We start from the raw sequence: 27,964 nt of genomic DNA on the forward strand, positions 1-27,964 counted from the left end.
ATATTTCAAAGGCAGATATCACAATTTGGCCAAAATTTTAATTGATTTGGCAATTTTGCTATGAAGCTAACGATATTTCAATTAAACGTACTATGCTAGGTTGTCACAAGGCTTCAATGGAGTATGCAGTGGTAATATATATACTGTATATTGCTTAATTCTGAGAAAATAAAGTAAAATAAAGTATGCATTAGGTAGCAATAAACACTATTACGCTAAAGTGTCAAATGACTTAAAAGGTTAGTTCACCCAAAAATAATGTCATTTATTACTCACCCTCATGTCATTCCACACCCGTAAGACATTTCGTTCATCTTCAGAACACAAATTAAGATATTTTTGTTGAAATCCGATGGCTCAGTAAGGCCTGCATAGCCAGCAATGACATTTCCTCTCTCAAGATCCGTAAAGGTACTAAAAACATATTTAAATCAGTTCATGTGAGTACAGTGGTTCAATATTAATATTATAAAGAAACAAGAATATTTTTGGTGCATCAAAAAAAAACAAAATAACAACTTATTTAGTGATGGTCGATTTCAAAACACTGCTTCATGAAGATTCGGAGTGTTATGAATCAGCGTAATATTGAACCACTGTACTCACATGAACTGATTTAAATATGTTTTTAGTACCTTTATGGATCTTGAGAGAGGAAATGTCATTGCTGGCTATGCAGGCCTCACTGAGCCATCGGATTTCAACAAAATTATCTTAATTTGTGTTCCGATGATGAATGAAGGTCTTACGGGTGTGGAACGACATGAGGGTGAGTAATAAATGACATTATTTTAATTTTTGGTGTTCACACCAAGAATGATAAGAACTATAAAGATATAGTTCTAAAAATCTTTCTAAATATAAAAGAATAGCAGAGTTCACACCACAGCTATAACAATATAGAGAAACAATATCGTTGAAATCACTTTCAGAACATTTTTTTTTCAGCTGTTGAATGATAAAACACTGACAGCCAATCAGAATTCGTTCTAATTTAAGCCCTCATGCATTTAAAATGGCGGACGACATTGTGGAGAAGTTAATTGCCGAGGTCCAGAAAAAGCCACCACTGTTTGACAAGTCAACCCCCGTTTTCAAGGATATTTTAAAGAAAATGGATATATGGAAAACAATCGGTCATACCCTCAGAATAAATGGTGAGAAGTATTAACGTTGAGATCAATTTAAAATGACCTCAAATATCCAACGCTAGTTTCAAAAACATTGCCTTGCTTCTTTTGAAGTTGCAGTGAAAAACACTAGACGTTGTTAATATTAACTTTGTCGATATTAACTTCATCAGCTAAATTCACTCTTAGGTTAAATCAACTACACTAGCTATTCACTCGAAACATAGCATGCTGAGGACATCTGCTGGTTAAAGCCGTGTAAATGCAACAAGAACAGCAAAAACATGTTATACACACTTTGAAACCGCAGAATAAACAAACCATTATCATTTGCTGGCGTGGACACAAATATAGTTATCGTTCTCGGTGTGAACGGCCTTAAAGGATTAGTCCACTTTTAAATAAACATTTCCTGATAATTTACTCACCCCCATGTCATCAAAGATGTTCATGTCTTTCTTTCTTCAGTCGAAAAGAAATGAAGGTTTTTGATGAAAACATTCCAGGATTATTCTCCTTATAGTGGACTTCAATGGGCACCAAACGGTTGAAGGTCAAATTTACAGTTTCAAAGGGCTTTAAACGATACCAGACGAGGAATAAGAGTCTTATCTAGAGAAACAATCGGTCATTTTCTTAAAAAATACAACTGTATTCGCCTTGCACATGCTTCCGCTTTCCGCATTCTTTAAAAAGCTTACGCCGTATGTCCTATGCCTTCCCTATTCTACTTATGGAAAAAAACTAAACTAGCACCGCGTTCGCCTCCGTAAGTTGAATAGGGAAGGCGTAGGACACACAGCAACGTTTTGAAGAATGCGGAAAGCGGAAGCACGTGCAAGGCAATAATTTGTGTTTATAAAGCATATACAGTTGTATTTTTGTAGAAAATGACCAATCGTTTCTCTAGATAAGACCCTTATTCCTCGTCTGGGATTGCGTAGAATGTTTTGAAGCTGCACTGAAACTGTAATTTTGACCTTCAACCGTCTGGAGACCACTGAAGTCCACTATAAGGAGAATAATCCTGGAATGTTTTCATCAAAAACCTTAATTTCTTTTTGACTGAAGAAAGAAAGACATGAACATCTTGGATGACAATTTTATTTGAAAGTGAACTAATCCTTTAAGGCTGTCAATCTCTAAAGCGCAAGCTCACCGAATTCTGCACTCTTGCAAAACTCCCGTTATAATAAAAAAGCTCTTTTAATTGTACAATGAATCTCTTATTTACATAATGTTTACACTTTGTTGGTTATATTTAAAAGATTTGCGAGTGTGAAAAAAAAAAGTCTTGTCCGTTTTCTTTTTAAGTAATGACTGACCCTACCGTACTGCAAATTTTTATAAATTTTAATATTTCCATTCTGTGCACAGCATAAAATAACAAAAATAGAATGAGAAGTATAGTAGTATGCTTTAGCAAAACCTGGAAAACCTAAAAACACCTTTAAAACATAGACAAACAGCTCCCATTAGACGGAGAAAGACTGAGAGCTAATCAAAGCTCTCATGACACTCCAATATAATTACACTGTATCATCCCATCAAATCCATTTCCACACCACTAATTCACTGTTAATGAACAAATAACATCACGGTGCTGCAGTCTGACTTCTTTATTAGGGTACAGACACACGCGTTTCTCTCGCTGTATGTCACACACTGTACAAATGAGAGCTCAAACGCTGTTTGGGGCCATTCATTAAATCTGAGAGCTAAATTTCCACGCTTTCATCTAGGGAACGAGTCGGACGCGATTAAAAGCATTGTGGTGGTTATGAAATCTCTGGCTTGTCATGGTGGGGTGATTAAATTTCAGAGCTGAACAATCTCTACTCAAAGATCAGACAGTTTTCTCAGTGTGAAGGGATGGAGATGACATATGTCAAATGTATGAGTCCTTTTAGTAAGAAAGTGTCAGCAAAGAGCACAAATACACATGCAATAGAGAGAGAGAGATGACATGATATAGTGACTCTAAACCCATACAACTTTCTTCCATGTAACAGAAATTGTTAATAATGTACGGGCTCCTTTTAGATGCAATCATAATTAGGGATGCACTATATGAACATTTTAGCCAATAACGATAACCGATAATTCTTTAAATTTGAAAGCCGATAACCGATATATTGGCCGATAAATCTAAATCCAAATTTTTATAGAATTTTTGAGAGCCTGATTGCAAAAACAAAAGTCTCACCATTATTAAAAGCCATGACCCATAACATAAATCATATACAGTACAGTATCCTAGTTTGAACCAGTGTATGGATTGCGCTTTACTACCGCGTTAATTCTTAACTAAACATCCTATATATGAGATAGATCAGATATATACACAAAATAAACATAATATTAAAACTTACAATTACACAAAACAAAAGGCTCAAGCAAACTTCTAGTCATGATCTGTGCTCTTCCCGGCACTAAATCACTGGCGAACAATACTCTTTTACAGTATTGTTTTCATTATAATTTTATGTAGCTTATATGACAGACGCTGCACATGTTGCACTTAACTGTATTTTCCTTTTCGAAGTGATTCCAATCATATTTCAAGCAATTCAAAACCATAATGGTGGACAGTGCGCATCTGAAGTGTCTCAGCTGAAGGAAATTATCAATAATTTATTGGACAAATTTTCTTATCGGATCTACGCTAACATTAAAAATGATCATATATCGGCCGATACCGATATGGTGGCCGATATATCAAGCATCCCTAATCATAATGAATGAAAACTGAAATGCTCAAGCTTCAAAAAAGGTTTCACACAAAGCTCAGAAGACTTGAAATATAATGCACAAGTCATATGAAATATGATTGTGTTACTTTTATGGTGCTTTTTTGTCTTTGTGTTCAGGAAGAAAGAAAGGTCTAAGAACATAAGAGTGAGTAAATCATGACAAACTTTTCATTTTGGTTTGAAGCATTTGATTTGTTATCGTAATTCAAGATATGAGAGTGAGAGAGAAAAAAAACATAGAAAAGAGAGAAACAAGCTAGATATGAATGGTTACGCCAGCAGAATATAATCACAGAGAGGTTTTAGTCTGTCTACCCTAAGACCAGTAATGCTTTGCTTTCTTTCCAAGTGTCCACAAAGCAGTCACTGATACTATTATGCATGCCTATGGATATATTTTCAGTTTTTAAAAGACACAAACATATTCTTTTTACTTTTTTTGGTTTGTTTTGCTACAAAGGCAGCTGCTATTGTTCTGTACAAATGGGAAGCTGAAAATTCCAGGAAGCAGAAAATGAGATAATCACATGCAGGGACTGTTTGACGAGGTGTTTACACAGTCTAACGTGTTGGTTCAAACATACAGGTTCTAACACAAAATTAACACCATGCCAATGATGTACCACAAATATTTCATACTGGCAATGAAACCGAATTGCATTATTGCTGTTAAAAAAAAAATGTCATTGTGAGAATTTAACTTTTTCTTGCATATTAGTGACAAACACTGCAGGTCGGCGTGTCACTTGCATCATCATAAACAGTACGAGATGATTCAGTCTCAAACGCTCCGTCACAAAAACATCAAGATAAATCATGACTGTTTCTCTATTTTACATCTACGTGGTTTAGGGAAAATGTCACATTTGTCACCACATGGAGTTCTGGAAAAAAATAATAATAAAGGGTAAATTTCCCACAGGTAAAAGCTGAAGATAAGCAGATGTATTATTTAGTTGACATTTTGATGTAAATCACGTCACTTCAGTGAGAGTCAAACTGTTCTTACAACTGAAACTTAATTAGCTAATAGAGTTGGGTAGATTGATTCATTTTAATGAATCTGTTTGTTCTGACAGTTTATTAGGTAATTAAATAAATACTGCTAATTAATATTAACTAAATATATTACACAAATTATAGTTTTTTGTTTGTTTTTTTGTTCACCACTGTTAGATTTTTTAATGTTCCTGAAAGAAGCCTCTTCTGCTCACCAAGGCTGCATTTATTTGATCAAAATTATAGTAAAAAAAGTGATATTGTGAAATATTATTACCATTTAAAATAACTGTTTTCTATATGAATATATTTTAAAAATGTAATTTATTCCTGTGATCAAAGCTGAATTTTCAGCATCATTACCCCAGTCTTCAGTGTCACATGATCCTTCAGAAATCATTCTGATATGATGATTTGATGATTAAGAAATATTTCTGATTATTGTTGAAAACATCAAAAAAAAAAATTCAAGATTCTTTGATGAATAGAAAGTTCAAAAAATCTTATAACAAATCTTATACATTATAAATGTTTTTACTGTCACTATTGATCATTAATGCAACCTTGCTAAACAGAAGTATTAATTTCTTTTAAAAAAACTATAAATGTATATGAATGTATTAATATTAAAGTTAATTAATTTAACCTATGAATTTAATCCTCATTAAATCAGTATAACTTTATATCAGATACATCATATATAGGTGCTGGTCATATAATTAGAATATCATCAAAAAGTTGATTTATTTCACTAATTCCATTCAAAAAGTGAAACTTGTATATTATATTCATTCATTACACACAGACTGATATATTTCAAATGTTTATTTCTTTTAATTTTGATGATTATAACTGACAACTAAGGAAATCCCAAATTCAGTATCTCAGAAAATTAGAATATTGTGAAAAGGTTCAATAATGAAGACACCTGGCGCCACACTCTAATCAGCTAATTAACTCAAAACACCTGCAAAGGCCTTTAAATGGTCTCTCAGTCTAGTTCTGTAGGCTACACAATCATGGGGAAGACTGCTGACTTGACAGTTGTCCAAAAGACGACCATTGACACCTTGCACAAGGAGGGCAAGACACAAAAGGTCATTGCAAAAGAGGCTGGCTGTTCACAGAGCTCTGGGTCCAAGAACATTAATAGAGAGGCGAAGGGAAGGAAAAGATGTGGTCGAAAAAAGTGTACAAGCAATAGGGATAACCGCACCCTGGAGAGGATTGTGAAACAAAACCCATTCAAAAATGTGGGGGAGATTCACAAAGAGTGGACTGCAGCTGGAGTCAGTGCTTCAAGAACCACTACGCACAGACATATGCAAGACATGGGTTTCAGCTGTCGCATTCCTTGTGTCAAGCCACTCTTGAACAACAGACAGCGTCAGAAGCGTCTAAAGACAAAAAGCCGCAAATACCACATTGCTGCAGTAATTCAGGCAAAAGGAGCCCCAACTAAGTATTGAGTGCTGTACATGCTCATATTTTTCATGTTCATACTTTTCAGTTGGCCAAGATTTCTAAAAATCCTTTCTTTGTATTGGTCTTAAGTAATATTCTAATTTTCTGAGATACTGAATTTGGGATTTTCCTTAGTTGTCAGTTATAATCATCAAAATTAAAAGAAATAAACATTTGAAATATATCAGTCTGTGTGTAATGAATGAATATAATATACAAGTTTCACTTTTTGAATGGAATTAGTGAAATAAATCAACTTTTTGATGATATTCTAATTATATGACCAGCACCTGTATAGATAGATCATAATCATAATAATTAAAATCATAATAATTATAAAATGGATAGTTTTGATTCTGGGTCCTGATTATTCAAAAGTCATACTAAAAAACAAATATAGTTACAGCTACTATGTACATCACTGCACAGCTCCCATCAGAGGGCAAGTATTAAAAGACAAATAAATTCAAAAATGTTTTTGATGCATCTATTACGTAGTTTTATAAAAGCAATAAAGCGCTTGATGCCCTCTATATTGCATAATATATCAGACCTGAAGGGCTTGCTGTGTCTAACTACCCTAATTCAGCAGGATGTTGATTTATTTAGCATGGGTTTTTACATGACTTGACCACATGTGAAGTAAGGGAATCCCCACTGGCCTCATGTGCACACATATAAACTCCACATATCAACCACAAGACAAAAACAAACTGCAGCGGCTACATTAGACTTCACGTGTGATGGTTTGTTTAGTGGTCAGTGGTGTTACACAACATTCTGGCAGAGTTAAACTTGGCTCTGCTGCTCTTTTTGCACCTAAGAGGCGAGTGGGCACAGTTTTCAACACCCAGTCTTAATATCTGTGGGTTGTGCCATTTTCAAACACACGCGCACACACACACACATGCTGGTGAATATGATATCATCATCTTGGCTCAGTTAACATTACAGATAAACCTATATCTGGAGCTGATGCTGGCGTTCTTGTGCAGTAAATGGTTGTTATAAAGCTTATGCATGTCATTTTTTGTCAAAATACTTTCTGTACATCGTGAACTAAGACCGACAGAAAATGAAAAGTTGTGATTTTCTAGGTCGATATGGCTAGGAACTATACTCTCCTTCCGGCGTAATAATCAAGGAACTTTGCTGCCGTACCATGGGTGCAGCAGGCCAATGATATTACGCACCGCCTGTGACCCCCTGTTTGCACGGTGAGCGTGCCTTGCAACCATGGAGACATTTGTGAGAGACGCTGCATTATATCATTGCGCCTGCTGCACCCATGGTACGGCAGCAAAGTTCCTACGCCAGAATGAGAGTACAGTTCCTAGCCATATCGGCCTAGAAAATCACAAACTTTTCATTTTCTGTTGGTCTTAGTACACAATGTAACTACAGAAGGGTCAAGTTTTAAATAGGAAAAATATCGAAACTGTTTGGTCATTTTTGAGCGAGATGCTAACAGTCTAATCAGATTCAATGAACTATGCTAAGCTATGCTAAAAGTAGTACCGCCAGACCCGGAGATCGGCTGAATGGATTTGAAAACTGTAAAACTCAACTGTTTAACTCCAGGGGAGCTGGAAAATGAGCCTATTTTCAAAAAAAGTGTTCTTAAAGGAGTGTTCCTTTAAGTACACATCAGAGTAGTATTTGTTTTTTAACAAATTATATATATGTCTTAATAGTTTTTATTAAAGGCCCGCTGAAGTGTCTTGAAACACGCAGCATTATTCAATGTGTTGACGTAATTTCAACTGAATCAGGAAGACAGGGCGATATATCAAACAGCCCCGCCCCTTTTTTAAAATAGCCAACAGCATTTTGTTTATATCACAGCTCAGCCAGAGCCGTTAAACTCAGTAAAACCTCAGTTTCCTTCTAATCTCTAACCACTTATCCTCCTAATCTCCTCTATATCACTTTAAAATACAGCATTCTGTGCAGAATTTAAATGGGTCAGATACCTTTTGTGGTCTGAGCCGACTCGCGCATATGATCCGCTCTGTGCTCTTGTGTCCCTGGGCCAGAGCAGACTGTGCTCGTGCTGCGGTGGTTCACGTGACACTAACGTGAAAACGGACTTCATTCGCCTCAAAGAAAAAGCATATTTACACTGTCTGAATCGTTCTCTATTCTCTCTGTAGTGCACTATATGCCATTCACCATGTAGAAACTAATAAATTTGTGAAAAAGTGACCGATTTCAGCCGCAGTTTCAGTGTAGTGTAGGAGTGGACGGGACTTCAGATTCTAGAGAGCATTTGATTGGACAGAAGATTTGATGAGAAGCTGAAGTGCGATGTGATGTCATTAAAATCTGTGATCCAAAATATATTAAAACTGTGTTCACAAGGATTCTGGGTATTGGAGGTTGTAGACTAGAGTTTTTGCTTCAGAATGAAGTAAAATTATCCTTCCTACTCCTTCATATAAAATAATAGAGAGATTTACATTTTCTAAGACACTTTTTGTCAAGAAACACAGTATGTGTGGAGGCGTGAATCATCATGAATAATGGGTGATTCTCACCTGAGAAGACAAAAGAATTGCATAATAATGACCTGAAATTACTTGCATATTAATGAGGCCTTTCAGTCAGGTAGGCTGTGAAAAAACCCTCTGTGATCATGCTGATAACAGGATTAAAGTCCACTCAGGACAAAAAAAAAAAACATGATTTTTGTGATCTCATGCATGCACGTATTATTGCACATGATATGAAGAAAATTTTGTATAGGCCTATGTTAAATTACAGTACCAGTCAAAAGATTGAACACATTGCCATTATAATGTTTTTAAAAGAAGTCTCAAGTCTCTAACCAAATAATGGTTTTCTATTTTAATATACTTTAAAATATAATGTATTTCTGTGATGCAAAGCGTTTGAACATTCCTACCTCTAGGGCATTTCATATAGGCTACTATATTTGTTATATTATAGAGCCTAAATGTTGATGTGCAGTTGACAAACTATACATCATTAAAAAGATCTAAGACTCAAGCTTCACATTTTGACTCTTAAAATCTTATATTGACCATAATTTCTTAATATCCTTAAAAGCATACACATTTGGAGAAAAATTGATGGATTCTCATATGTTTATATAAATTTTCTATACAGAGGAGTAATATTTATTATTCTATATTTATTGTCATCATTATGAGAGCTGGATGCTGTGTTTTTAATTCATACTTGCAGCCGGAGGGCGCTCTGCACCTTTTGTCCACAAATGCCTCAGTAAAAGAAGAGGCATATCATGTGACAATCAAGGAACTAACAGAGGCAAGAGATCGCTAAATATGGCTATTCAAAACACTTTTGAAGGCAATAAATACACGATTGAGATGATGTATGCATGTATTGACTGAATTTGCGTCTGAATAGCGCTGGCTCCGTGGGCGTGGCCGCATTAGCGGATAATGAGCTGAATCACGGACTTCTGACATGGCTCTCTTTTCATACAGATTACATAAACACAGAAGGTTTGTTTTCAATTTGACTTACATGTTTTAAAACCTGACATCTTAACGTTTTTTTTAGACATAAGTGTATTTTTTTGTGATTAGTATTCACTAAGTTACAGTTCATTTTCTGAGAACTATCAGATTGGACTTCGTTCAGAGGGAGACGAAAGATCACGCATCATGTTAGTTTTCTTTATTTTGCAAAAAGCACACCATTTTGTTTTTACTCTGAGTGTACACAAATGAAAGAAGATATTCCACAGATTAAAATGGTGTATAACTCTTAATTGTATGTGCAACATTGACGGAGTATTTTGAGTCTCTTTCACACTGATAAGAAAAAAACCACGGTGGTATCGCCGGCGATACCCTCAGACCTCAGAGTGTTAAATTAAACAAAAATGAGAAATGTTTCCTTAGAAACATACTAAAATAAAAGTTTTTTTTTTAGTTCATTTTATTTCAGATAATGTTTATTTCAAGTAATGAAATTGTTTTTTAGGGATTTACTTTTAGTTAACGATAATAACAATGTTTGGAAACAAGGTTTAAAAAGTATTTTTTATAATTTGTGAGAAGCGTAAAAGATCATAGCATATCATACCATGAATATTATTATTTTCTCTTGTACTATAAAATAGTTGTACCGTATATTATCTGCAATAATAAATTATTTATACGATAATATTTGTTGTGTGACTACATCCTCCTTTTTGAAAAATGTGACATATTTGCAAAATCGTCAGGGGTGAAAAAGGTGACAAAGATGTGACCACCTCAAGAAGAACATTTTTTAAGTATCAGCTTCAAAATGTGGCTATACAGTTCATTCTACCATGAGGTTATGGGGGGGTTAAAAAGAGTTACATCCCTGTATTTTTGATGGCACAGAAATGACAGGTGTGCGGTGTTAAGTGTGTGTGTGCACCTTGTGTGTCTTGCTGTAGGCGTACAGGTGGGCCAGACGGTACAGACTCTTGTAATGCTGTGGGTAGCGACTCAGACACAGGAAGAGAGACCTCACACACACGTCCACTAGTGTTTTCCTCTGTTCTCCCCGTCCCGTCGGCAGACACTTGGGCAACTCTATCACTTCCAGGGGAGGCGGCGGCTCTGGTCTGCGCTTCCCCTCGCTGGAGGAGCCCGTCTGGGAGTGGAGTTTGTGAGGTTGGGCCGTGTGTGGCGGCAGAGATGGAGCTTGGGTCGGGGTGTCTGTGGTAGGAGTTTTCGGGACGGAGGCCTCAGGGGAGGTGATGGATAAGGTGGTATCTGAAGACTCTTGTGTGACAGAAGATTCTTGAGACAGTGTGGCGGAGCTGATGTCTATGTTCTTGTCCTCCAAGGTGCCTGTGGGATTTTAAGAGGGCAGAGGTGAGGTAAAAAGGGACAGGGGAAGAGAACTTACTGTGTTTTGTGCTCCTGGCAAGACAGATATTGGCTGAATCTCATGAAAACTGTCAAGACCATGTCTGGCTTTTTTAAATACAATATCAAAAGAAAATGCTAACAAGTTATATTTAGCCAAGACTATTTTTAGGATGATTAAGATTTTTGGGATTGTGCCATTTTCATGAAAAATAAGATTAGTAAAATTTAATACAAACACTTATGCACTGCTGTTCAAAAGCATATATATATATATATATATATATATATATATATATATATATATATATATATATATATATATATATATATATATATATATATATATATATATTCAAATATCAGTTACATTGTTAAATTGTTATTTTTAAATATTATTTATTCCTGTGATCAAAGCTGAATATTCAGCATCATTACTCCAGACTTCAGTGTCACATGATCCTTCAGAAATCATTCTAATATGTTGATTTGCTGCTCAAGAAACATTTCTTATCATCATAAATGTTGAAAACAGTTTTTTCTGCTTAATATTTTTTTGTGAAAATCGTGTGATTTTTTTTCCAGGATTCTTTGATGAATATTAAGCTCAAAAGAACAATTTATTTGAAATAGAAATCTTTCGTAACATTATATATATCTTACTGTTACTTTTGATCAAATTAATGTGTCCTTTCTGAACAAAAGTATGCATTTCTTTCCCAAAAAAAGGGGGGGGGGGTCTCACTGACCCCAACATTTTAAACAGTAGTGTATTATCAGAAAGAAAAAAAAGATAAAACCATGTAAAATACTTTACAGTTTATTTTATTAATATGTAATATAACACTACAACAACGATAATTAGATTTTTTTTAACTGTAATGAGAATTTGATGGGAAATGTGCTTAATCAGCATAAAGCATTACATTTACTGGTTAAACTGTTGGAAGCCACCTTTATCATCATCACTTTCACATCATTACTATGATTATAATCAGAGCTTGACATTAACTTTTTGTTCACCAGACACTGTGGCTAGTGGTTTTCCAAAGTTACTAGCCACTCAGCATTTTCACTGGCCACAATTTTGACATCAATACCATAGGAAAAAACTGCCATATAGATACTTTTAATATTATCTCATAATTTAGCAGCGGGTATATTAGGCTGCTGTCACTTTAAGACCTGACGCACGGATCCATTATACTGTTACACGTGCGTTTTCTTTCTCAACTGTTTACGTTCATGACTGTGTTTACATGAAGACCAGCATTTTGACATTATTTTGTATGTATTTGACTGTTTAAGCGCAATAAGCAGCAAAAGAACAACTCAATTTAGTACTGTGAGGCGACCTTATGTGTGCGCACTTTGGGTGTGAGCACAAAATCTGCGGGAATAAGTACAATTATGTACAATACGTGCAATCCCAGACTGAAATTCAAGCCCTGTAACACCAACAATATTCATCTGGAGCAAATGAAACGAGTGAGTGAGGGGAGACAGGTTTGTGTGTCGACTCGCTGTCAGAGAGATGAGAGAAAGAGCAGCTGGTATCGTTGATCTATTCAGCGTTTCAGACATTTCAGGATCGATATGTATTGAAAAAACAATATTTTTGACAACACTACGCTGCACTAAGTTTATTATTTCAGATGCCTTTTTAAAACACTAGTTGAAAAATGAATCAAATTCAATCCGCCTAGTAAGAGTGACTGCGTTACACGCCACTGATGAAATCCACCTGCATTTGGCAGGTGTTAATGTCAAGCCTTGATTATAACCATGTATGAATTTCTGGATTTGCTCCCACATATACACTAAATACTGTTGTCACTTTCAAAACTTGTACCGGTATGTACTGTATGCGTTCAGAAGAACTGGGATCATTACCTAGATTGTCCTCTACAGTGGCCCGTTTCTCTTTTTCAATGGCATTTGATTCTTCTGGAAAAATACTACACTTCCCAGTATCGACCTTGTGGCTGCTGTCCTGTGAGCTGGTGGGATCCATGAAGACATCCTGCAAGGAGCTGGAGTCCGACATGCCAGCAACACTGTCCTGACTTTGCTCTGATTTAGGGAGAAAATATACCACACAATTACACATTCAACAAGACCTTCCACCTCCGTTGTTTGTAAATATTCATAAAGACCCTTCAATTCAGATTGTTTCTTAGTAGCCCAATTTGCACAAATCCACAAATCAACACAGTTCCCAAGATGAATTGTGTAATATCCTCCTCCAATGGACAAAGGGCTGGAAACATTTGCAGGGATGAGATTATTACGAATGGCAGCTATACAGTACCTGAAGAGCAGGTAGGCTTATGTTGGAACAATTACAATGTAGAGGAAGTGAAATCGGAAATCTGTGCCCTGAGAACATTTGCTATCAATTTCTACAAATTAAAGGAATAGTAACGGAGTGCTGCAGGAATGAGTCCTAAAGCCTGGAAACGAGTTAGCAAAGTTAGCAAGTCAATTGTTTTTTTGAATGGGTTTTTGTTTGAAAGCCTGAAATAATGTCTGATGTTAACACAAGCTCAGTATATTTTCATGTTTTATTTTATGACATAAAATACATCAGTAACACCCACTTGTCATTTTAAATGGGATTACATAGGTTGTCGGGGACATTAAAGGTGCCATCGAACGTTTTTTTACAAGATGTAATATAAGTCTAAGGTGTCCCCTGAATGTGTTTGTGAAGTTTCAGCTCAAAATACCCCATAGATTATTTTTAATAAATTTTTTTAACTGCCTATTTTGGGGCATAATTAGAAATGCATCGATTCAGGCTGCGGCCCCTTTAATTCCCGTGCTCCCCGCCCCCCAAGCTCTCGACTAGAACGACAATTTACAAATATTACTAAAAATATCATGATATCAATGATCATGTCAGTTATTATTGCTCCATCTGCCATTTTTCGCTGTTGTCCTTGCTTGCTTACCTAGTCTGATGATTCAGCTGTGCACATCCAGACGTTCTGCCCTTGTGTAATGCCTTGAACATGGGCTAGCATAGGCAAATATTGGGGTCATACATATTAATGATCCCGACTGTTACGTAACAGTCAGTGTTATGTTGAGATTCGCCTGTTCTTCAGAGGTCTTTTAAACAAATGATATTAACACAAGAAGGAGGAAACAATGGAGTTTGAGACTCACTGTATGACTTTTCCATGTACTAAACTCTTGTTATTTAACTATGCCAAGGTAAATTCAATTTTCCATTCGATGGCACCTTTAAACATCATTACGCCAAACAGGTAAACTCATCTACTCAATAGCCTTGGTCCGTTTATAGTCTTGCAAACTATTCTAACTCAAAATTTCCAACTTGTAGATTTTAAATAAAGATTGAAAGCTGTCAGAAGATTAATGATGGTAACGTTGAAGTCATGTGACCATGGTGTAGTTCGCTTTTTCTTCTAGTGATTGTATCAAGGCTTTAAAATTCATAAAAGTTAATTCATGTTTTAATGTTAATTTGTGTAAATTATCTTAAAAACAAGTTTTTTTTTTATCTTTATAGCTTATCAAATTATCTTGATAAAACAAAACATAAATGTTAGAATAATACATTTATTTTATTTAGAATGATAAAAATCTATTGGGTTTTTGTCGAGGGAATCTGGCTGATGTTGACTTCAGGTGTTGGCCTACAAATAAAAAAGGTAATTCCTGTAGCACTCTTTTTTTTTTTTAACCACAAGATGAAAATTCTGTCATTATTTACTCACCATCAAGTTGATCCAAACCCATATTACTGACTTTCTATCGCAGAACACGAAATGTAATGTTTTGCTCCAACCTGCTCCTTTCAAACACTGTGAATGGGGACGGACACTGTCAAATAGGTATAAAAAAAAGTAGTCTATAGGGCTTTTCACTCTGCGCTTAACCCCGGGTCTGTCTTTTGCGGAGTTAAACACGCATTAAAGTGCCAAATTTGTACAGTGTGAAATTATGCTGTGTTATAATTAGGGCTGGGACAATCGATTGTTGATTCGTGATACAAAAATCTGGAGCGATTCTGATATTATCCGACAACGAAGTCTCTCTCAAATCGATTTTGAGCGTAGTTTTTAACAGCAGATGGCACTACGTGCGTTAGAAACACCTGTACTCTGCTTGCTTCCAGTTCCTTTACACACACCACTTCAACCTAAAATAATCAATCATAAAGTTCGAAAAAGCTGAAGCGAATTATAAAAGTTGTCACAGTGGGCTGTATTTACAGTAATCTCACGTCATAAAAGCATTCTGAGCCGAGATGCAAGTATATTTAACCAGTTACATGACTCAGCCGAATGCACGAGCGCTCTCCAGCACTCTTCACTGTGAGCATTTGAGTGAGCGGTTAAAAACTAGCCTAGAGCGCCATCTGCTGTTAAAACTAAGCTCAGAATCGATTTGAGAGAGAAAATATCAGAATCAATACAGAATCATTGTATCGAGAAATGTGAAACGAGAATCAAATGTATTGTCCCAGCCCTAGTTATAATGTTACGACTAGATGCTTAGCAACGGACAACAATAGCATGCCTCATTTTCATGTGCTTTGAACAGTCACAGAAACACTGCGGGTTGTAATAACAGTAGCTTCAGCATTTGAGAGGATAATGTTAAACAACGACAGAAAACATGACAATTGGAGTGAAGAAGAGACCTTTTCATTCTTACGTTTATAGTAAATTTGATAGTATAGTCGGCAATTTATAATATTAGAATGTGCAATGTTAGAGCCTTGGTGTAAAGATATTGTGTGCAGCATTCATCCGATCAGTGACACTGACACCACAAATATGCAAACACGGACGTTAACCCAGGGTATATTATGAGCAATGTGAAGCGTGATTCAAGATAACACAGAATTCCGTTTATCTGGAGTTTAGAATGACCCAGGGTTCACTATTTCAAGTGTGAAAAGCCCTTATGAGACTTATATTCCAAGTGTTCTGATGCAATTTATGTGAGGAAAAGACTGAAATTTAAGTAGTTATTCACAGTTAATTTTCCATCCACAGCAATTCTCAAATCTCATTCCTACATTTGCATATTCAAAAATTGTGTCTCGCATTCAGTTTCAAGACATGCAAGAACCAATGGTGTTTTGGCATCATCAACGCATCTTGATGCAAAACATTTAAATACATATGCACAAATTGTATGCAACAAACTCAGCAGAAGAGACTTCAATTTTGTTGTTCCTTTTACAAAGTTCAAGAAGCCTTGGAATATTCTAATCTTCTATTTATAATCTTCAGAAGACTTGCAATATGCAAGTGAGTCATATAGATTTTTTGGATGCCGTATCCGTCAGTGTATATAAAAACCATCTGCATGGATTTTCTCCCTTCTTTCTCCATTTGTGTTCTGCAGAAGAACAAAAAAAGTCATACTGGTTTGGAAGGACATTAGGTTGAGTAAATGGTGAAAGAACTTACATTTTTGGGTGAGCTATCCCTTTAACAGGTACAGTGGTTTTTATCCAGGTCTGAGGGCAGAGCTTACAGGGCAAAACTACAGGGAACATGTTTCAATGCAATATTGAACCCTAACTAGGGCTTTGGGGTAAAACAGCCAGCCTGCTCCTGAGGTAGACCAAAGCGCTTAAAAATATTGTGCTTCTCAGCAAGCCCAGAAAAGAAAGTTAATGTGATTTCTGTTGTGCTGCCCACAAACAAGCAGAAAAAGCCCCTCAGCATGCTGGGAGTGTCAGCATTTGGCACAGAGGGTATAAATTCATTAGCACACACCATCACCTCCATGACACAACAGAGTGCAGTGGCAACACCAACCTCCCCTCCTCCAGAGAACGCCAACGCACCCGCAAACTCAGCGTGAAGGGGAAAAATGGTGCTGCGTCAGCCCAAAATTGCAGCTTCCTGCAGAGCATATTAGCAGCTATAGGCCAACACTGCCAGGAGGCCCATTAGTTGGTCTGTTACAGATTTCAACAGGAGTTCAAGAGCATGTTAAAGACACAATGAGAGTCTAGACATGACCCGGTTGTGTGCTGGGAAGCTTTGGGCAGGAAAAATGACAGAAATTTCTTTGCAGAAATGATTTGTGTGATTGAGGGTGGAAATCACCAATAGAGTAAGAGTGCTGTAATGTTGAAGGCACAGAAGAAAAGGACTTTTGTTTTAAAAAGGTCAAGCGCTACTGCAGTTTGTAGCACTTGTATAATAAACTCTGATGTGACCCACAGTAAATATTAGATTGGGGTTAGGTCACCTTCCTCAAAAGCAGAGCGCACATCAAACTTTCACTCTGATATAAGGTTTGAGAATGAAGACATAAGACTATTGACCAATGATAGAGCTCAACAGAAAGCTTTCTGAAGTAAAAAAAAAAAGTAAAACAAATACCTATACCTTTCAATGTACACTACAAAAAAAGTGTTTAATTGCACATTTTCAGTGAAATTCATCAATAAACATGCCATATTTCGCATTTGCTGAAAAAAAAAAAAAAGAACGGAAAGTATTTTCCATTCTCTCTACAGAGGTACACTGTATGGACAAATTAAGACACACCTCTTAATTATTGAATTCATGTGTTTCAATCAGACCCACTGCCACAGGTATATTAAATCATGCAGTCTGCATTTACAAACATTTGTGGGGGAAAAAAGGGTTATTCTGAAGAGCTCAGTGAACTCAAGCATGGTACTGTCATAGGATGCTATTTTTGCAATAAATCAGTTTGTGAAATTTCATCCCTGCTTGATATTCCACTGTCAACTGTAAATTGTATTATTGGTAAGTGGAAGCATTTAGAAACAGCAACTGAAGACCATGTAAAGTCACAGAGCGAACCGGTCACCGAGTGCTCACACCTCCAGTACAATGCCAAGCGTTAGATGGAGTGGTGTTAAGCACACCAACACTGGACACTGGAGCAGAGGAAATGTGGAACGTGACCAATCACACTTCTCTGAGTTTGGCAAATACCAGGAGAACATTATCTGCCTGACTGTAAAGTTTGGTGGAGGAGGGATAATGGTATGGGGCTGTTTTTCAGGGCCTCTTACTTCCAGTGAAGGGAAATCTTCACTTGAAGACATTTTGGACAATGCGGGACATTGTGGGAACAGTCTGGGAAAGCCCTTTTCTATTCCAGCATGACTGTGCCCCAGTGCACAAAGTAGGGTCCATAAAGACATGGTTGAGTTTGGTGTGGAAGAACATGACTGGCCCACACAGAGCCCTGACCTCAACCCCATCCAACACCATTGGGATGAACTGGAACAGAGATTGCGAGCCAGGCTTTCTCATCTAACATCAGTGCCTGACCTCACAAATGCTCTACTGGATGAACAGGGTGCAAAAATTCCCAAAGAAACACTCCAAAATATTGTGGAAAGCCTCCCCTGAAGAGTGGAAGCCATTATAGCTGCAAACTTTATATTAATGTCTATGTATTCAGAATGCGATGTCAGGTGTCCCAATACTTTTGTCCATATAGTGTATCAACTAGCAATGCACTGAAAATATATATTTTTTTACTGAAACACCAACACCAAAATCTAAATTTAAATTCTTTAAATTTGGGTAACTCTTTGTGCTGTTCAGGGTTGTTGTGCTCCCAGGTGATAAATTAAACCAGTCAGAGTACAGCTCTTAGCCACCTCTCAATATTTCAGGCAAACAAATTGGTAGTCGAGCATAATTGCTGGTCATGTTGAAGTGTGTCAACACTGCTGACATGTTTAACTATTATAGCTTATCCAGGTTGTGTGCATGAAATAGTTTGTGTGCCAAAACCCACTTATTTGTTTTGCCATTTCGGTTGAATATGTTTTTGGTAGCTGAAATTTTGGTGCTTCACTTATCTTAAATAAACCCACCCCTTGGTCATTCACATTTACAAACCGCTTTCTATCTCTTCCGGTCAAAGGCTGTATCTAACAATCTTCTGAAATGCATGAATGTGCATGGTCACTGTTGAGCTCTATGGTGTTCAAGGTACTTGACAATAACTGTTGCTAATTCTTTGAGGAACTTGAGCCCTGCTTTTGAGGAATGATAGGTGAGCCAGCAGTTTTGTAGTATTGGTTGTGCGAGGAAGGGCGTCTGTACCATACGCAGATCCTGGCCGCAAAGCAGAGAGACACACGCAGTAGTCATGGTCATGTGAGAAGTCAGCTGTAGAGGAAATTCAGTTTAGAACATGTTTCATAACCTGGACTTAGAAATACATATGTGTATATTTTGGGTATCACTGTGGTGTGAATACAGCAGGGCTTTCATTTTCTGTTCTGCTGAGAAATGGGCAGCTTTTTAGAGGTTATTCAAGTGAATCTCACAAAAACCTAGCAAGATCATGTATTTCACCGCATTTGTGGTTAATTAAATTGTGCTTAATTGTGCTGAAAATGATGCCTCAAAGCAAAAAAAAATAAATTTAAAATGTGTTTTCTTTTGATTTTGGGATGAAATGTGACCTGCATGTGTTTGTGACATTCACCCATTAAGGTCCCGATATACTTCAAGCGAAATCGAAGAATGAACTGGTGTGAAACAGCTCACCAAATCAAACTACCATTGGGCATATCTCACCCCCTACTGACTACCACAGTAGGAAAAACAATACTATGGCAGTCAATGGGGGGTGAGATCTGCTTGGTTGCAAACATTCTTCCAAATATGGATGTGTAAAGCAGAACAAAGAAATGTATACATGTTTGGAACAACTTGAGGGGTAGTAAATGATCACAGAATTTAAATTTTTGGGTGAACTCTCACTTTAAACGTTTCTTAATCTAGACGCCGCTCCCAGCAGCATGGACGGTGTTGGGATGTTGGCTAAGAGTAAAACGTATTTCAAACATTTTTTGTCGAAGAGCGAAAAATAACTTTGCTGTGAGTTTATCGGGGCCTTTAGAATCAACAAACATACAGAAGGAGATGTGAATTTATCAGGTCTTGAACCGTTGTATCAGCTTTGATCAATGACCTGATAAGAAGCTAAACTCATCCACGCACCAACATTTGCAGAAAAAGCAGTTGAAACTTCCCACTGTCTTTACCAAACCAGATTATTCAGAACAACCCACAAGAACAATTTCACCTCCCTTGCACAAGTGAGCCACGGCAGACACTTTAGACTTCAGTTTGCACACAGAGCAGAGCGGAGTGCATTGTGGGAAGTCTTTGTTGAATCAGGGTGCTGACCCATCATGCATCCATTAAGAAGCAGCAGGTGGGAAGCAGGTCAGAGGCAGGCAGAGAGGGAGCAGGCAGGAGGCAGCAGGGAGACAGGGAGACTAAAGCAGGCCATGGGAACAACTGAGGAATATGGGCAACATGTCACAATGTTCACCTTTAAAAATCACACTTCAAATCTGCAGCAAGCTGTTGTAAAGGTATCAGGAAAGCAATGAGATGAGGCCAGCCACAACAAAAAATTGACAACCTGAGCTGCACTATGTATTAATGAGTAATATATTATTTGGGGCGATATCTTATTCATGAATAACTGTGAAAATAAAAATGACTTGATACAGGGAGAGTAAATACAGACAAGTATTTAAAACAAAAGTATATCTCTGAGGGCCGTTCACACAGGATGTGTTCTTGGATTGTTTCACTGTTTTTTCAGCATCTTGCATCATGTTTAAAAATCATCCATTTTCCATCCTGTTCCGTCTTGCGATTTAAAGTGATGTGAAATTATATTGGTCCCTTTTTTTTTATTTCATTTAGCAGTAAAAATTATATAAAAATATGAAAATACACGCTAGTATGCAGCAAAATTTCAAGATGACAAACACTGATAGCTTTTACTGTAAAAAGCATTATGAATTCTTCTATATGACCATGCCCTACATAGCTACAGAAACTAATGTCCATTCACAGCCATGCAAGCTACATGGTATTAAGCCTAAGCGTTGATGCACACAACAAGAGCCGAGCATAAATTTAGCCCCTCACAAATTCAATCCACCTTAATACTGAAGCGAGTGACTAAATCTATGAACTGTATTCCAGCAAATGAGCACACCAAGCTGAGACTGACTTTAGCAACTAGGTCAAAGCCATCATCTGACACAGTTTCAAAAATACTGCCTTCATTTTATCAAAACGGGCCACAGCAATATTTAATCAAGTGTACTATGTAATGCCCCTTTTCAAACTACAAAAAGAACAAATATCTGAAACTCAAATATTCCAACTATGTGAATATTTATAGTGAACTTCTTTTAAATGCATAAAAGTAAATGTATTGGCACTATGTTTAATCATAACGTTCAATAAACATGTCTCAAATTGGGGTTTATTTACTGAGGTGAAACAATTTGTTGTGTTGAAATAAGTGTTGTCAAAAGTACCGATTTCAGTACTGAAATTTTAAAAATGTAACGATACCAGCATTTCCCCCTAGCATTCTGAGCTCTGTTGAGTGGATTCTTACTTCTCAGGCCATTTGGCCTTCTTTGACTTCTGATTGGCCATTGTGTTCATCTACTCAACAGATATGTCAGTGATTTCTACAATGATCAACGCACAGGAGCGTTTGAAAGCACACGGAAGAGTTTGAAAGTGTTTTGAAAGTGGAAGCGGGGGCGTTTGAAAGCTTTCAAAAGCTCCCATGTGTATCTGTGTAAGTGCTCGGGGTGAAGAGAGTCAAAGATGTCTATTTTCAACATGTTTTTGAAGCATTGATCATTGTAGCCAAACACAGACATATCTGTTGAGCTTGTGAACACAATGGCCAATCAGAGGTGTTTGAGAATCTGTTTAACAGTGCTAAAAATGCTAAGGGGAAAATTCACATTTTTAAAATTTCACTACCGACTTGGTACTGAAGTCAGTACTTTTGACACTAATTAAAATAAAGCAATTTTACATTAAAATAAGTAGTGATTTCTCTCTTGTTATTAAAATCCAAAAATGGATTAAATGGACTAAAGGAGCACAAAGTTACAACTTACACACTACTAAATATTTTAGCGTTGCACCATTAAACTTAGTTAAAATGTAACTCTACAAATAAACTAAATATTTACGGAAGCCTCCGACCAGGAGTAATTATTGGAATAAAATAGCAAACTGACTGAATTGCATCAATAAGCTCTTGTTTTACCAACAGTCTTCAATTCTTCAGATATATGATAATGTTGACATTTTTCACTCACTTATATTTTAATAGAAGGAACATTATGTGAATAAATAACTTTTTTAGCAGCTCTTCAACACAAACACATCCTAAACAGCGCACATCAGTGTGCATCGGTCCGTGTTGTCATAATAAATAATTTATTTATAAATTATTACTTAAAGGGATAGTTCACCCAAAAATGAAAATTTGATGTTTATCTGCTTATCCCCAGCGCATCCAAGATGTAGGTGACTTTGTTTCTTCAGTAGAACACAAATGATGATTTTTTAACTCCAACCGTTGCCGTCTGTCAGCCGTATAATGCAAGTCAGTGGGAACTTCTACTATAAGAGTACATAAAACTTGCTTAGACAAATCCAAATTAAACACCACTATGTCCAACCGCGTTCAGCATTCACTTAGTGATGTCTGATCGCGCTCTGACAGCAGCAGTGATGTCTCGCTCTCATTGAAGTATAAGCGTGAGACATCACTGCCGCTGTCAGAGCGCGATCAGACCTCACTAACGAGTGCTGAACGCGGTTGGACATAGTGGTGTATTAGAGTTAAAAAAATGATATAAATACTGTTCGGTTTATCGCACAAACCGATCGTTTCGTGTCTTAGGACATCAATGTGTCGTCACGAGCCGCAGGGTTTAATTTGGACTTGTCTATGCAAATTTTATTTACTCTTATAGTAGAAGTTCCCATCCACTAGCATTATTTGACTGACAGACGGCAACGGTTGGAGTTAAAAATCATCATTTGTGTTCTACTGAGGAAACAAAGTCACCTACATCTTGGATGCACTGGGGGTAAGCAGATAAACATCAAATTTTCATTTTTGGGTGAACTATCCCTTTAATAAATTCAAATTCAGTGTCTGAGTGTTTTTACAAATATGTATTATGTTATTTTGTAGCATCATATTTTAATGGAAACATATTAGTTGTTAGAATCAAGGATAAACTGAAATTCACAGCAACTTCTGCTAACGTATTTGAAGGCTGCTCTTGGATCATTGAGGTTAAACATCATATTACACCACTACACATTACTTTACAAAGAGTTTACAACCTACTATCTACGTTCTGCCTCAAGAACAAATGGTGCAACAGAATAAAGCACTAGCACAAGGTACTAGTTAATAGCTAGTAGTTACTAAGCCTTTAGTGTGGACTTTACATTCCAATTTAAGTAAGAATTTACAAATGGCTGGTGCAACCCTACCCTGAACACTGAGAGGAAATTACCACAAGATGGGAAGGAAGAAGACTTGCATGAAGCTTTAAGCAATCGCAACACACAAAAAATTGATATGTACTACTCCAATATGGCCAAACAAAACTGCATAGCTCAGAAGGTTCTCCACTTCTGATCCAATTACTTTAAAAATGTAACAAATGACATCGAGCTGGCCTGGCCAACCAGTGATGACATGTAGGTTACCTACAGAACAAGATCAGTAGAGCATAGCAGCTCCCACCAGAGTTAGCTAACATCTGCTGCCTTATTATATAGTTGTACTGTTGTTGTTGATACAACCAATCAAATAAAAAGAATCAGATAACAGAATGGTTTACTGGGTGAACGACAGCGAAGCACATTCATAATCTGCCTAGGAATGGCATGAGCAAATACACAATATTATGGTAATTTGCTAGACTGGGTGCATAAAATATGAAAGTAATTGGGCATCATAAACAACAAAGAATGAATGCAACGCATTTTGACTGAAAATCTGATTTCATTACCTGAAAGCAAGAAATGACAAAGACTACGTTCACATTAATCTGGATATATTTGAAAACGGCATTTTTTGTTTCAAAACGCTCTCCGTCCACACTGAAACATTTGAAAGTGCTTCAATCACACTAATGCACATGCATAATAAGTAATAAAAGCTCACAGAGAAAATAAGAAAAGACCAGACATAATAATATTCTCACGCTATTCTTCTGGCATGATCATTTTATTAGCAAAATATCTCACCACTTCAGGTCGCACTCAATCGCCATTCCATGTCTGATCTAGGGCTGCATGATATATCGTCTTAGCATCGATATCACAATGTGCGCATCCGCAATAGTCACATCACAGTCAAGTACAGGGATCATAGTTGATCCGTACGGACCAGGCACCACGGTTCGAAATGCATGTGATTCTCGGATTAATTGCAAAGTTTAACCATCATCGAGTAAAAGTTTATCATTTGCACGCATTTTAGGTCCCATCAGTTTACACATTCAAGTGGTTTTAAACCATTTGAGTGTAAGAAGTCCTGAAAGTCCGAACTTGTGCACTGTTTTCTGTGCGCACACACAAAAAGCCGTGAAGACAAGCACGCGCACACCAAATTCCGTTCTCTTTCGCGTCTTTTTGTGCTTCAACGGACACGTACAGGCACAATTATGTCAAAATGCCCATCTCAGAGAGTATCCTCATAATCACAGTCACTTGTAGCTTACATGAACGTAAACAATTGAGAAAGAAAAAGAATGTGTATCATTATATTGCATCTGCGCATATTGTCTTAAAGTTACAGCAGCCTAATAAACCAGCTGCTGTCTGTGTCATTAATGTTAATCAAACAACAAATTACAAAAAGAAAATCATTGTTGTAGCTGTAACAAAGATTAATTAATGTATACAGTTAAGTTACTATGTAGAGTTATTTTATATTTGATTACTTTTTGTACCTGAATACTGTTTTTGAAAATCATAAAGCACTGTTTATTTTAATTGTATATATGTTCTATTGTATTTATTATGCTTGTAATTAGTTTAATATTTCTATGCAAATTCACTCCCCTACAAAATCACCCCAGTCATTCTAGAATGATTCATTATTTCCAAATAGAGCGATTCAAGTGATTGTATTTTCATATCACAATATATATTGCAGAAAAACAAAATATCGCAATGTCAGTTTTTTCCAATATCATGCAGCCCTAGTCTGGTCTAAAACACAATTTCCCTCATGTTTTGCCACAGGACAGCAATTGCCAGAACATTTTCTGTCATCTTTGCAGGAATGTGATATGAAGATTGTACAAAGTAACCTTTATCTTTAGCAACACTGTGAAAGTGAATCTTAGCCACAACAATGCCAGTACAACCATTGACATTTATGGGTACAATATGCATCACATGACTAAAAATGCATCATTTTCGAATGCCTCTGTTTTCACAGTCCACACTTCAATGCTACAACAGAGGTTTTAAATTTATCCACTTGGGAAAGCTCTGCTTTCGATGGACAAAAACGTAGTCTTAGTGTGGACGAAAGGCCAAAACTTAGAGAAAAATATGCGTTTTCCTATGTATCCAGATTAATGTGGATGTAGCTGAAGCGGAACTGAAACAAAGCGGAAAAAAGCATTGAGACACTGTAAGCAATGTTGCCCATTTTCCCATGATCCTCTATGGCCTGGTGCAGATGGTAAGAGGAGGGGTGAGAGGAGATGTTATTGTACACCAGAGCCCATAATTCAATTCATAGAGGTAAATAACCTTCATCATCCTCATCCCCCCGTGCATGAGTGAGTGAGTGAGTTATACTCTGGCCCTGGTACTGTACCGTCCTGCTGCTGCTGTTGCTGCGGCTGCTGCTGCTGGAGCTCCTGCCCCCGCCTGTGCCTCTGCTGCACGCTTTTACGTTTGACGTAATCGTGGTCGACCGGAGTGACCGCGTACGTGGGAGAACTCGCACCTGCCGCACCGTCGCCAGGCAATGAAGTTGCTGCAGCCACCACAGATGTGACAGATGAGGTGGTCAATGCTGCCGGACAGGTACTCACGCCAACCGAAGAGCGTGAGTCTTCGTCGTTAATGGATGGAAGCTTTTCCCTGTTGGGAGAAAAGATTGTTAACAAAATAAAAACACACAAAGATCTAAAAAGTCAGTTTCAATACTCAAGGCTCAAAACTGCAACCATTTTGGCCGCATATACACATATTATATCCGCGGGCACTGCAGAAATTCTGCGGGTCGGGTGGGTCAAGAAATAAAAATAACATTTCAAAAATTGCGAGTGGGTCACAGGTGGATGAGCAATAATCATTAATGTGTTGAGACATGGAACTCTCATTTCACTGTAAAATGCAATGAACTTAACTCTTTTACTTTTGTTTTCAACAACAACGTATATCTCTTCAGGGAAAACCAATCAGAAAACATATGCCTAAAGCACCTCCTAGTGGTCATTATATAAAACACAAAGGAACTACGTGAGACATTGCTTAACTTGACAGCTTTGACCAAAAATATACATAAGCTTAAGAGAAATTATTCTTATAAGAGTGTTTTCCAAAATAATGATGGATGCAATTTTCCATAAAATTTGTTTTGTGTTAATTTGGTCAAATTCAAGCAAGGAAGTTGCTTCCTCAACATTTAATTATTCTGGTTCAGTGTTCACAGTAAGCTGGTCCTGCAGTGCACTATCAGAGTTCATCTGAACCCCTCCACCTCCCCCAGCTCCACCTGTCTAGATCTGCTACGGGATTTATGTTTGTCTATTCATTGTCTAGTGTGTCTGTGTATCTACTGGCAGTAGCAAGTACATCCTTGCTCTGCAGCAGCAGCAGTAGCGTGCACAACAGATCCAGCCTTTAAATACATTAATAGTTCACCCAGAAATGAAAATTCCATAATTTATAACTCACCTTCATACCGTTCCCACACCTTCGTTCATCTTCGGAACACAAATTAAGATATTTTTGATGAAATCCAATGGCTCAGTGAGGTCTGCATTGCCAGCCAGACAATTAACACTTTCAATGCCCAGAAAGCAACTAAAAATTTCAAAACACTGCTTCATGAATCTTCAAAGCTTTATGAATCTTTTGTTTGGAATCAGTGGTTCGGAATGTGTATCAAACTGCCAAAGTCACGTGATTTCAGTAAACGAGGCTTTGTTACATCATAAGTGTTTCGAAATTTCAATGGTTCACCACTGGGGGGCGTGACTTTGGCAGTTTGATGCACGCTCCGAAACACAGATTCGAAACAAAAGATTCGTAAAGCTTCATGAAGCAGTGTTTTGAAATCACCCATCACTAGATATTGTTGAAGTTATTTTGGGGTTTTTTTTTGGCGCACAAAAACAATCTCCTCATAACATTAAGATTCAATCACTGTAGTCACATGAACTGTTTTAAATACGTCTTTAGTAGCTTTCTGGGCATCTGAAAGTGTTAATTATCTTGCTGTCAATAGAGGCCTCATTAAGCCATCAGATTTGATCAAAAATATCTTAATTTGTGTTCTGAAGATGAACGAAGGTCTTACAGGTGTGGAATGACATGAGGGTGAGTAATAAAATTACAATTTTCATTTCTGGGTAAACTAACCCTTTAACATTGCTATATGCATTAACATGCTACAACTATTCAGAGGGGTATCATGATTAAACGTTTAATGCAGACCCTTGATATGTCTGTTTGGTGCATCCAAGGAACCACAATCTTGGAGGTCTGGGATAATAACTAAAATTATTAATAATTAACTTGAGATTCCAGTTCTGAATTTTCTGGATAAATCCAGAATAATTTGAGGAAGAATTGTGAATCAAACTCTGCAGTAAGCAAACAAAGTGTGAAAACTTTTAGCTTGCTACTAATTACTGCATGATCTGGCGCATGACTACAGTGTGTAATGG

At 37.0% G+C, this 27,964-nt stretch overlaps 1 protein-coding gene across 7 annotated transcripts in view; it reads right to left on the reverse strand.

Moving 5' to 3' along the window:
• cabin1 (calcineurin binding protein 1) overlaps positions 1-27,964 on the reverse strand; it is a 127,030-nt gene that overhangs the window by 59,452 nt on the left and 39,614 nt on the right. For 4 of the 7 annotated variants that reach the window (XM_048210954.1, XM_048210950.1, XM_048210952.1 and 1 more), the window contains exons 27-30: positions 25,882-26,150; positions 19,278-19,343; positions 13,078-13,257; positions 10,748-11,166 (exon numbers count right to left, since the gene is read on the reverse strand). In XM_048210954.1, the coding sequence (XP_048066911.1) occupies positions 10,748-11,166; positions 13,078-13,257; positions 19,278-19,343; positions 25,882-26,150 (934 nt within the window). The remainder of the gene's footprint in view (positions 1-10,747; positions 11,167-13,077; positions 13,258-19,277; positions 19,344-25,881; positions 26,151-27,964) is intronic. The other 3 variants (XM_048210956.1, XM_048210953.1, XM_048210955.1) reach the window with 2 other exon arrangements.

This window comes from Megalobrama amblycephala, linkage group LG12 (assembly GCF_018812025.1).
Source record: "Megalobrama amblycephala isolate DHTTF-2021 linkage group LG12, ASM1881202v1, whole genome shotgun sequence".
NCBI lineage: Eukaryota > Metazoa > Chordata > Actinopteri > Cypriniformes > Xenocyprididae > Megalobrama > Megalobrama amblycephala.